This window comes from Anas platyrhynchos, chromosome 3 (genome assembly GCF_047663525.1).
Source record: "Anas platyrhynchos isolate ZD024472 breed Pekin duck chromosome 3, IASCAAS_PekinDuck_T2T, whole genome shotgun sequence".
Classification (NCBI taxonomy): Eukaryota; Metazoa; Chordata; class Aves; order Anseriformes; family Anatidae; genus Anas; species Anas platyrhynchos.
In genome coordinates, this window is record NC_092589.1 from 95938626 (window position 1) to 95951770 (window position 13145).

At 42.4% G+C, this 13145-nt stretch overlaps 1 protein-coding gene across 17 annotated transcripts in view; it reads right to left on the minus strand.

Moving 5' to 3' along the window:
- MLIP (muscular LMNA interacting protein) overlaps window positions 1-12678 on the minus strand; it is a 128337-nt gene extending 115659 nt beyond the window's left edge. For 2 of the 17 annotated variants that reach the window (XM_072036356.1, XM_038175912.2), the window contains exon 1: window positions 7632-7930. In XM_072036356.1, the coding sequence (XP_071892457.1) occupies window positions 7632-7694 (63 nt within the window). In that variant the 5' untranslated portion in view covers window positions 7695-7930. Of the gene's footprint in view, window positions 1-3203; window positions 3330-7631; window positions 7943-9091; window positions 9233-12526 lie in introns of those variants that run through there. The other 15 variants (XM_072036359.1, XM_072036357.1, XM_038175918.2 and 12 more) reach the window with 15 other exon arrangements.
- Between the last annotated feature and the right edge of the window lie 467 nt (window positions 12679-13145).

Below are 13145 nucleotides of genomic sequence, written 5' to 3' on the forward strand. Positions count from 1 at the left end.
TTTTTTTCCAAATACATGTGAAAAAAATAATGTACATCTCAATTTCCTGTGTCAGCAAAATCAGCATATTGCATGAACACATGGTGTTTTCTATGCAAACTCAATGAGAATTGAAGAGGAGGCTGTACTATCTCATTTACAGAAAGAGGCATGGCAGAGAGATTATCCAAGTACAACTCCTTGTTTTGCCTGAGACCATGAATGAACTGAAGAAATGAACCTGACATTCCAAACCAGCCTTGGGCGTCTGCTGCCTGCCAAGTATAAGAAACAGTCCCCATCCTTCCTCCTTCCAGCATCATACTTCAATTCACTCCAGATTTCAAGAGAAAGATATTTGGAGACACAATTCCATTTCCAAGAAAACTAAAATAAAGTTTATGAAATCTTGAAAACTGTTGCAGAACTGAACTATTACCTTGCCTACAGCCTGACTCCTCACGGCACTGAGACACCCCTAACAGCTCACACCTTTCAGAGCCACTGAGCCAAGAATGTCACAGTTTCAGTGGGTTTCACTTGCTGTCAGGTCCCATTGAATCTTCTCTTTGCAATCACATGGTGAAACCACTGATGCATTTTAAAATGAAAGCTGAGACTCTTATACTATTAAGTGATTCTAGAGGACTTCTAATACCATAACAGACACCTGTGTCACAGGATCACAGCTCCAAGAGCAGCCCTACTACGTGTGGTCTCTGGAAGACCATCCTACCAATGCTAGATGATGATAAAATAACACAAGGAAAATGACAATGCTTGTTCTGGCTTTAATGCTTAGATCAACTAATAATGGTTCCATAGCAACAAAAAGAACATCTCAAAATGGACTTTGATTCAGCTACAAGGGCTAACAGCATTCACATGGCTTCTTGTATCCCAAGAAAAAGGTCTTATCATGATGTCTCCTACAGAAGGCATCCAGGAGAACACTCAGGAAAGAAGAGCTGCAGCTCTGCTCCCTTGATACAACAGAACTTGGACAGTGAGTGTAATGCTCACCTCTAAAGTAGAAAGATCAGTCAAAGGTTTTGGATGATCTAGAAACTAAGGACTACCAGACTTTCTCCATTTGCTTCCAGTTAGGAAGTGGTGGATACATAACAGATCATATTTAAAAAATAAAATGCTGCCCTGCTCCATTTTTTTTTCTTATCTGATGGAATCCTGAGAGAAGAAAATAAAAAATAAAATAATTAAAATAAAATAAAATAAAAGCATTACTCAACAGAGACTTGATTATTAAAATAAGTCTGAATAATGCATCAGTAGAGAGTATAAGCATGTTTTAAAAAAAAAAAAAGAGTGAGAGAGGGGGAAAAAAAGGAAAGAACAAAAGAGTCCCCACTGCCTTCCTTGGGAGACATTTTGGATAAAATACCCCAATAAAGTTAATTCATTCACTTTTTGGAAAAATACTAATGAAGCTATTGCATCATTGCTACCACAATACCAGAATTACTTCAGAAACAAGCAGAAGAACAGATACCCTGATATTTATATCCTTTTCCTTTGAAGTAACTTTTTTTTTCCCCCCTCTGGGTAAGTTAGCATCTAAGGTATTCTGTTTTGTTTAAATATTTAAAATGCATTTAGGAAACTTAGTTTGAGAAGCAGTCGCTAATTACCATTAATTTAATGACATATCCAGGGAGGACAATATGAGTAAAACATTGAAATATTATGCATTTCATACTCAATACAAAGCAAATATGGAAACATATTATTGTTTGTCTGCTGGTTGCCCTGAAAATCTAACTCTTTTATGGTCCACCTTCTTTCTCCCTTTCTCATGACTCACTTCTTTCCTCTTATTCTATTCATTGTCAAGTAGCTCTATTTCTAAGAATTCGTATCAAAGATACAGATTTAATGCCACTGGTGTATTATTGAGCACTTTTAGAATTTAAAGGGCAGTGAACTAAGCAGTATTTATTTTATTTTTTTTTTTACAGAAGAATGAAGAGTCCTAAATGATGAGCATGGTTTCATTATGTATCAGCATTAAATGTGTGAAAGGTGCCCTGCAGACGGAGAAAGTTGTTGCCATGTTTCCTGAAAAACGCGTTGGTGCTACTTCAAAGCCAAAGAATGAAAGAAATATTGCTTGCAAGACACCTCCCAGGGTCACCCAGTCCAGTGTGGCTCAAAGTAAGACTACTGCCAAAACAAGGCCAAGTCAGCCATGTCCTCACCTATTTGAGGGTCCTGAAAAGCTCCCAGGCAGGACAGACCACAAATCTCGTTGTTCCAGTGCTGTGCTACCCTTCTAACAAGGGAGCTTTTTCTAATGTCCATCCTGAATTTCAGTGTTAGCAGCAGCAATGGACAGCATGTGTTTTCCCAAGTGTCAACCACAACTAATTCCCACGTTCCTGAGGCATATCTTCAGAAATCATGATTCTTCTCACTCAGTATATCCAATCTTATTCGTGGAAATGGTCTCTGTCCCATTCTAACTCTCAAACTATACACAGCTCTATATCATCAGATGACACCTCTCCAAGACAGCTTTTTCCACTAACGCAACCAAAGCCCACCTCATGTATTCTAGCAATGCCTCTATATGATTGGCACTAGATTAAAGAAAAGGTAGTGTAAACTGACATGAGGCGAGAGCTAAGTGTCAGGGACTAGAAAAGAGGCCAGAGCAGCATTCTATGTTTCCCACTTGCTTCAGTCCTGTTTAATGTCACATCAACAGTGACAAAACTATGTTGCTACTTGCAGCCTCCAAGTTTAGTCCTTCCTCCCTCAGTGATCACTTGCTGGAGCAATCAATGCCTCTGCACCTCACCTCTAGAAAAGCAAGAGGAACACTGATGCTCTAGTTGCAGTAATGTCTCAGCCACCTCATTACACCTGCACAGTGAGAAGAGATTGTATCCGTAGTAGGATCTTATCGGTCTCTTCCTGCAAAGCCACTACAAAACCTTAGTCCTGCACTTCAAAGCTGAAGGATATCTGAAAGCATCTCCCATGACCACCCCTTATAGTAAGAGGCTGCCACAGCCTGGGACAAGGTAGCACAAAACACCTGAAGCATGGCAGCCCACCCTGCTGAACCTGGCTGCATGACAGACTCTCCCAGAGGTCACAAACAACCTCTAGAGCAGGAAATGGGTAAACACGAATTAATTAAACGTATACACACAAAACCTTCTCTAACTTAGTACACACAATATGTATGCTTATTTAGTTACCTAAAGTATGCTGAGGATGAGTGTGATGCTCACACTTCAGCACTGAATTATCAAACTGAGGATTGAATTCAAGCAATCAGTGTATTTGTAGGAGTTTCTCTTCTGGGTAGACGTGTTCTCATGGGAGACAGAAGAAGTTTTATACCTGGCATAGTGCATAACCTGCTGAAGTACCTCTGTGTTTGCACTCCAGGCTGTATCACTCTATTTCACCTCCTCTTAATTTCTGCTACCGTCCTGCACAGCAACGGTCACCTCATCTCTCTAAAGAGAAAGCAAACGTGTGACTGACCTAAACAGTGTTGTGCTGTGCCTTTACATCGCCACCCTGGCTGCACATGTGCACGCATGCAGACCCTGAGACATACACAGATGCAAGATACCTGAACCACAAGGAAGGCATGGGCTTGCCCTGCTAACCAACTCCAGAGCAAGCATATCCCTCCTATCTCCATCTCCCCGAGCTCCCCTCAGAAAATGGGCTGTCTGCTCAGGGGAGCCTTTACCACAGCAATTTGCATGGCGAGAACTTTATCTCAACAAGGATCCTTCTGTTACTACCAATGTACAAAGATCAACCATTGTTTCACTTGGGTGGGTTTGATCCAAACTACCTCACTTTGTATGAGTTGTCTCTACATCTTGTTTGTGAAAAGCAAATAATAGGTCTCTGAACTGTACCGCAGCATGTTCTTACAGAGTACATCCTGTCAGCCAAAAACTTAGCTTAATGGCATTTCAAGTGACATACGGTATTCTTTCTGATCCATAGATTGTTTGGTTTAGTTATTTCCTCTACATGATTGTTCTTTTCATTATCACCATCTAGTGTAACAAGTTAAAAACAAACAGAAAAAAACAAAACAAAACAAAAAAAAAAAAAAAACAACAAAAAAAAACAACCACATATAGTTCAAATTAAAGTATTAAGACTGAATACACTGTTGCCATACCGATGTAAAATTATTTTTAAATGCAATATTTCACGTGTTGTCTTTTCATGGAGGGAACAGAGATCAAATAGGAAACAGACAAGTGTGAAATATAATTAAAATCACTTCAAATAACAGAGGCAATATGCGTTAATGGAGGAGAACTTCAGAATGTAAACAGGCTATTTTGAGCCACGCTGTCAATTCAATAGGGAAACACTGGAATTATTCTGTCCTTCTGAGCTCTTCTAAAATCAAAACTATAAAAAGGAAAATCTGGTTCATCTGTTTAGTCCAATCTATTTGATAGTGAGTCATTCCATTTTCCCGTCACAAAATGGGACTTCCATTATCTTCCATTTCCACAGCCAGCTCAACACAAAGACTCTCTTCAGGATTCTGGCTGATGGGAAATCTTCCTCCAGGAGGCAAGGACAAGAACTCTTTAACAATAAATTTCACAAATATTAAGTGAAATAGCCTGAAGTGGTAGAGAATTTTATATTATTTATCTCATCCACAGAAAGCAGTGAATGTAAAGGTACAATGCTACACAATAAAACTATCTGCAGGACTGTCCTACATAGGGGTAGGATGCAGGCATGAGCTGGTATCTATTTAATGGACACTCTTGAATCCGAATATTTTCAGAATGATACAGAAAGATTAGGTCTTTGTTCTTTTGGAAACAGGTAGAAATATCTGTTAAAAAATATATATATACAAAGCCCAGTTTTATCTTATGCACAGAAATATATGTTGGTCACAGAACTATGACATTGTAGAAATAACTAAGATGCGGTGGGATAACTCATGTGGCTTTAGTGCTGCGATACAAGACCTTCAGAAAGACAAAGAGGGAAGATAAGGAGCAGAGGATGCTTCTGTGTGAAGCACCAGCTCGGATGTGGGAAGCTTGAATATGATTTGTGCTGGGCAAGAGCTTGTGGGTCAGGATCAGAGGAGAGGTCAATAAGTGTAGAATTGTGGCATATGCTGCAGACAGCTTAACTGGGGTGAAGTGGTCACAAAGGATTATCCCCCTCTATTAGGCACTCAGTAGATCACATCTACAATACGGCATGCAGTTTGGGGCTCTATAATAGAAGAAAGACCTAGATAAATTGAAGCAAGCTCAGTGGAGATCGCCAAGGCAGTGGGAGTTGGAGCACTTTCCTGTACAGAGGGGCTGAGGGAGCCAGGCTTGTTCAGCCTGGAGAAGAGATGGCTTCAGGGGAACCTAATAGCAGCCTCAGTGTCTACGGGAGGTTACCAAGGAGGTGGAACAAGGGGTCTTTAGAGCAGTGTATGGCAGGAGGAAAGAAAAATGGACATACATAAATTAAGAGATTTTCAAGAAAACAAGAGGGGAAAAAAAAAAAAGTTTTCCCCTACAAGAACTGCCCAGCACTGGAGCAGGATGCTCAAGGAGGTTGAAAACCTCCAAGGATGGGTATGGCACAAGACCCAGCTGGATAAAGCCCTGAGAAACCTGGTCTGACTTCACAGTTGCTTTAAACAGGAGGTTGGGCTAGAGACTTCCTGAAGTCCCTTCACTCCTGAGTTATGCTATGTCCCTATGACTTATATAAAAATATGTATATAAACTATCATCTAGTTAATGCATCATCCAGCTTATAGCATATAAGACTGAAAACAAACACTTCCTGGTGCCTATAATATTAAATAGGTAACATTTGTTATGTTGAAGTTAAATAAGTGAACAGATATCAACAATACAAGTACAAATAATATCTGTACCCCAGACTGACGCTGCTCCCATGCAGTGTCTGAATATTGAATGGGCCTGCATGTAACAGAGAAAACTGCAGAATCAATAAAAGCCCAGGAGGCACAAAACCAGGAAAAACATGGGGACAAAGTGAAATCCGCCTAGCAATCAGACAGAAAAGTGTTAAGACTAAACAGGCAAACAGAACTGGGGAGAGAGGGGATGGGGGCGAGGATGGAGCTGGGCTGGAAGGAGACAGAGAAAGGCGCAGGAGGACGGGCGCTGAGCCAGGGCATTCTTCTGCTGTCTGCAGAGAGACGCGACAGACATGAGATGAGATGGGGCCTCCTCTGCCCCGTCGCTGACCACCCGTGAGGATGTGACCTGCCACTGTTGTCGGCGACTTCTCTGAGCTCAGTGAGTTGAGTTTTGAAGCAACCAGCCAGCCCCACAGGTGACCAGGGACGGGTGTTAGCAGAGCTCCGGTCAGTGGGGTTCCTCTTCACTCCAGTTTGCCATTCTCAAAAGTAGTAAATGACACACACAGTGTTGTTAGAAGATCATTACGGTCCCAACCAAAGCACTCTGCATTTTGGAAAAGCCTCATTTGTGCACTTAACTGTTTGTAAATCAGGATGCAGCCTGCAGTTAGATAATCACGCTATCTAATTACACTGCTATGCATTCCCCACACACATGAACCAGTGCAACGTTTCAAAGGTTTCCCTTGAAAGTCTTCCTGAAGCTTTTGTGACTTTTATAAATGCTTTTACTTTTGAAGAGTTTTCTTTATATTTTACGTACAACCAAAAAAAAAGTCTTTGTTAACTTATTAATAAGGAAACAAACAAGTAAAATATCGGATAATATTTATTCTTTGAATTCATGCTGAAGCTTCAGCAGTGCTCTTTCACATATTACTAATTAAAAAAAAAAAAAAAAAGTACTTGAAGGCCAAATCCTTATTTTCATTTGTTTCAGCACTTCCCAGATTTCCTACCCAATGCACCTTATTTAAAACTATTGACTAACACACAAAAGTTTCCAAAGTCTCACTTAAATGAGGCTAGCAGAGACAAACATTGCAACTAAACAAAGTAGTGCTGGCCCACTATGAACCAAAAAACAATCCAACACCACCACTATGTAAGGTAACTGCTAAAATATTCAGTGCTAATTTGTTTCTTAACAAGAATGATGGCCACCTTTCTTCACAGCTGTGTCAAGTCAATAACAAACTGCCCTTTTCATGATATTAATGAAATAACCTTGTTTATGCAAGGCACATTATAAACTGTATTTCAAGACTACACTAATTACCAACAAGCTGTGCTTTGACGGTTTTCACTTTCTCTTAATAACTTATTTTGGTCACACTTCTTTTCAGTAAGCTCCAGACGCAGACAAAGTATTTCCTCTACCATTTATCGACTTAAGGTTATGGAACGCAATGTGCAAAGATGTGAAATAGTCCTTCAAAATAATACAAGAAAAGCACAGACTATTGCAGTTGAACTGGAGTGCAGTTTTTGCCCTTCACATGCACCTCATAAAATGCATTAACAAATTTCCATAATGTTCACAGAAATGTGTCATCTTAATTAATTTAACATATACAAATTAAGTTTTAATCTTCAAGGTCACTGGTTAAAGGAATTAGGGAAATATTCCTATAAAGTATCACAGCCGATTTGCCATGCCTTCTTGTCATTAAATTAAAAAAAAAAAAAAAGACATTGACAACCGTTTCTCAACATATCTTACCGTTTGCTTTTCCTCTAAGGCTTCTCTTCCTGAGACTTTTCTTTCATGTTTTCCCAACTCCATTTCCCAGGGGAAGAAAATAAACCCAAACTCTAATATCCCGAGCCGAAGTGATTTAACCTGGCTACATGTTAGCTGTCACTGTACTTTTGAAGCTGTGAGAGAGAAGTCTCAGGCAGCGCTGGTGGTGACTTCTGGTCAGCATGTGTTTCCATTTATAGCTGTCAAAATTCACAACTAGGACTGCGAAGAGAGGGCAGGCAGCTGCCTCCGATAACAATAAATGTGGTTTTGGCATCACAGCAATTTGTTCAGAAGGGATTTTGGTTACTGGCCCCATTCACTCCATGCTCACCCTTTCCCCTCCCCATGCAAAAAAATTTTACTTAAAAGCCAATGAAAACAAATGGCTAAAGAAGTTAGTGCCTCAGCTGTACTAACCTGTGCTCACGGAGATTGTTAAGCAAGTAAAATGACAAATATGAATAGCTGCTACCACATGTTCTGTAGAGACAGAAAGTGTACAGAATATTTTAAAATGGTGTTTATTGATCATTCCCCATTGAGCATTTGGGGCTGAGCTACCCTAACACACATTCACACCGAGCACACACTCTTTTCTAATACCAGGATGCAATACCTCAGATTTTGAAACGCAGAAGAGTCTGCAATATTTTAAGAGGGTACTGTGAGCACCCTAAACACAAGCAGCGGCCGGTGAGCACCCAAAATGGAGCCAACACCCCTGCAGAAGATGGCTGTGCACTCTGACACTGGCCATTTACTCTGGCAGAGTAACTTGGCCCCGGTTCAGGGTGACAGAGTCAGGAGGCCAATATTAGAAACAGGGGCAGGAGGGAACCTCCCCGCGGGTGCCGAGGTTCGTCGCACAGCCAGCGACTGCCGCACCAACTGGGCTGGCTCGTGCACAGCGGCGAGGGACGAATACGTGCTCTGCTCCATCTGTGGTTTGTTAAAAAATGCATATCCCCTTATAAAACTGGCAGCTTATGCATCTTACTAAATCCTCAGCAAAGGCAAGATGCCTCTTTTCCCTCTCTTCCCCTTCAGTACCCTGGTAAAAAATACTTCCTCTTACAATAAATACATAAATATAAACCTTTCCCATCAATCACTTTTCGGCTGCCTGTGTGGAAATGACAGTCAAAACTAAACACACTTCTTTCCACTCTGCTTGCTTCCTGATGGATACTGTACTCACATGGTCTTTAGAGCCTTGGATGGGAAGAAAAGGCAACTGCAGAAGTCAATACACAGCAGTCCTTACAGTTTACATATGAAAAGCTGACAAAAAAAAAAAAAAAAAAAAAAAAAAAAAAAAGCTAACCACCACCAAACAAACAACAGAAAAACAACTTATGGTTCTGCCCCGAAACTTTGTTCAGAATGAAGAAAAAGTTACTCCAGTTACAGTTATTTTTCTTTTGTCTCTCTTTTACCTTTGTTTTTAGCAGCATAAGGCAGCCAGCAGCAGAGAGAGCTGGAGGGCAAGTACAAAGAGCTAGTCAAACCTACAAGGGCTGCAGTAGTAGAGGGAATAAATATGTGCTTGATGTCACAGGAGTAAAAATACACCCTACTGAGTCTCCTGGAAATGCTGGGATAAAAGGAACGAGAAGTGACACAATACCCAGAGGAAAGCTATTGGACTCCTCTGTTCTTCAGCAGGAACACAAACGGTATCAAGCAGTTGGCATCTCCAAAATCTTCTCAGTGAGGCTGAAACTTATCTCTGTGGTGGGGAACCTACATGCCTTTGTACCACTTATGTCTTCAAAATCTCCACTGTGAATACCCTTAAGTGGGATTTCAACAGCAGCTTATGTTACGCTGCTAAAAAGGGCTGGATTAGTCCCCAAGTCATTAACCCCTCCATGGAGCGGCACTGCAAGCAAGCACAAGAACACAGGTGGCCCCTGTTTTCCTCCAGGTCATTCCCTAACCAGATCACTCACAGCCAAGTGAATGATAAAACTCTACCACCATTTCTGATATTTCCTATGGCACACACACACACAAAATAACTTAAAAAATAAAATAAAAAAAAAAATAAATTAAAAAGCTTTCACTGATCTGTCAGTCTGCAACAGTTTTCCATCACTGACAAGAACTGGAGCATCTCAGGTGAAAGTATTCAGCTAGGTGTGCTCAGCCTGCTCTCCAGACCTGTAACAGGTGCCTGGAGTTCCCCCCCACCCCCCACCCCACCTCCAGCAGGTTTCAAAACAGCAGCTTCCAGGGGACTCACTTTTAGTTTGTGCTGGTGAGCAGGTACTGGTGGTGGTAAAAGAGCAGGGTGCAATGAAAGAGCAACCTAAGGTTCAAAACATGTAAGTCCATGTAGACTTAGACCAGCACTAACAAATTTTATTTGGAGTTTATGTTATGTTAGCAAACACACTAACTGCCCTAAAATTTGATCTCTAATGACTTTTATACTCTCTACTTTCACAGTCTTCTACTGCTTTCATGTCTCAGCTCATCCCAGCGAAGGAGGCTGCCACAACAGGATGACCCAAAGAAGTGGCTCAGAAGTGACCTTGTTCACAATAATTCCAGCTTGAGATCCTAATGAGAGCAGTCAGTTTTAGAAGTGGGCGTTTCATAATCATTCTTATAATGGGTTTCTAATAGCACTCACAAGGAAAAAAAATAACGTCTTGTAATGTCTTCCCTTTTTACTGTGTGTCTACCACAAGCTGAACATGGGATTCCATAAGGAAGAAAAAAAAAAAAAAAGTGAAAATTAAAACATTGGGATATGGAAACACCTAATTGCTTCATTTCTTATTATTGGTAATTTGTGTCCTGAATGCATCATGCTGCTGATGGCTCAAATACTAGGGAGCTGGAGCAGATTGCACACAGCAGCAGTTCCCCTGTGGCCTGTGGAGAGGCCCCTGGTGGAGCAGGCTGTCCCCCTGCAGCCCATGGGTCCCACATGGAGCAGATCTCCACGCTGCAGCCCGTGGAGGAGCCCCTGGTTGAGCAGGTGGATGTGGCCTGGAGGAGGCTGCGGCCCATGGAGAGCCCCCACAGGAGCAGGCCCCAGGCCGGAGCTGCAGCCCGTGAAGAGGAGCCCACGCAGGAGCAGGGGGCTCGTGGGAGCTGCCCACCCGTGGGGGACCCGTGCTGGAGCAGTTTGTTCTGGATGGATTGACCCAGTGGTACGGAGCCATGTGGGAGCAGTTCTTGAAGAGCTGCTGCCTGTGGGCAGCCCCTGCAGGCTCAGTTTGGGAAGGACGGCATCCCGCGGAAGGGACCCCATGGGGAGCAGGGGCAGAGAGTGACCGTGGAGGAACAGAGGAGACAAAGCATCAGGAACTGACTGCAGACCCCATTCCCTGTTCCCATACAGCGCTCAGGGGGAGGAAGTGGAAGTGGGTGCATGGAGGAAGGTGTTTCTGGTTTCTCATTGCTCTGGCTTGTTGGTAATAGGTAATAAATGACATTAATCTCTGTATGCTGAGTCTGTTTTGCCTGTGATGATAACTGGTGAGTGATCCCCCGTCCTTATCTCAGTCCTTGAGCCTTCTTCCATTGTATTTTCTCCCCCTTTGCCTTTGAGGAGGGAAGTGAGAGAATGGTAGTGCTGGAGTTCGGCTGCCCAGATGGGTAAAACCCCCACACAAGAAGCCTTGGATGCAGGGCTCTTCCACAGCCTGGATGCTGCCATACAAGGACCTTGTAAATAGCACAGCAAGGCTGCCACCACTCTTTTATCTACCACACCCGACATCACATGACATTTCAGCATTATACCTGGGGAAAGACCATGGTTTCAACCATTTAAGAATTTGGCTTTAAATAACTACGTGAGTATATTTCTTATTCCTACATAGAAATAATGGTTATTTTACTCTGGGGAATTTCTAAGACACTGTTAATATGGATTTATTTCCTCTTTTACTTTGTAATGGAAAACACAGTAAACAGGTGCTAAGTAAAAAGGATGTTATAGACCGCCTCAATTACTGCGCTGCTATTTTCAATTACGTCTTTGTACTACAGTCACTGATCTCTAGACACCTGTTTTTCTTCTCAGAGCAGGACCTTACAAGAGGCCAAGAGATTAAACTGACAGGGCTAGTTTTTTGTTGTTGTTGTTTGTTTTTGTTTTTGTTTTTTTTGGGGGGGGGGGGGTAAGAAGAAACTGCTGAAAATCCAAAATAGTACTACTGTGTAAATAAACCATTTAAGCAGATGTATTTTCTGTGCCCCCTTAATCTGCTGTTCTTGGAAAATGAAGCAGGTGACTGTCACAATGTCAGTATGCCACTCCGAGCTATGTTTTCACTCATAGAGCAGCAGCAGTTGTGGTTTTTGGTGGTGGTGGTTGGTTTGTTTGTTTTGTTTTTTAACTTTGCAAATTTTCATTCTCAGCCTGGCACTGCTGCCGCCTGGGACTGCCAGCCGATGCATCACACATGACAGAGCCACACCACTTCGTTCTTAAGGCAGTAGCTTTCATTTGCTCAGCATCAAACACACCATAAGCAGTTCAAAGCATTAATTCTGCCCCTGACATGTTCAATCACGTTATGCTCGGTTGAAAACCACCTACTTAAGTCACATGTATCAGCTGAAAAAATAAAACACTTACACAGAAATTACCTCTGCAGTGAGTTTTTAGAGGTATGATTTGGACAGGTGGCTTCCATCACGTACTTAATACAACAAAAAGGGAGAAAAGGGGACACCTTCCCTGCCAAAAGGGAATACCTTTTGGTCAGGTTGCCCAAAGCCCCATCACACTCACGTGCCTGGAAACACCAGGACCTCAGCGGCTTTCCTAGCTGCTGTTTTGTGGTATGCTTACTGCAGGGACGAGAAGCATGCCAGAGCTGCCACGGCTGTGTGCGAAGCCAGCTTACCTTGCAAGCAGCAGGGAGCCGAGGGTGGGAAGCTGATCCTTAGGAGAGGCCGGTCCACATTCCTGCCGCAGCGCCCGGCAGCTGCTGCTGTCACTCCCTGGTCCACCCTGCTTGTTCTGTAAATACTCACGGAGCAGGAGGTAGCAGGCGTGGAAAAAGAGGGCAACGTTACGTGCACGGCCAGGCTCTGCTTTGCATGTGAGGAAGCAGTTACGGAGAGCCTTGCATATCGTGTACAGGGAATGGGAGACTCCCGGACGAATTTTCTCCAAAGGGTCAAGCTGGAATACTTCTGAAGACAAAAACAAGGAATGTTATTTTAACATTATGATAAACTGAGTCTGAGAGATCTGAGCCTGCTCTGACACTGTAGCTTGTGGAAGCACTTTGTTTTCTTTGTGACTTTTTGACTTTTCCTGACTTTTGTCTTCTCTTCATGTCTTTCACAACTTCATGACTTCAAGCCAGATATTTTAAAGTAGACTAGCCAAGGCAACATTGTGCTGGTGAGGTCCTACATCTGCTGTCCTCCAGCAGTACAGAGAGCCATGGAACAGCTGAGCTCTTTTCTGCTGAATATCTGTGATTTCAGCTATATACATGCAATGACACTATATCG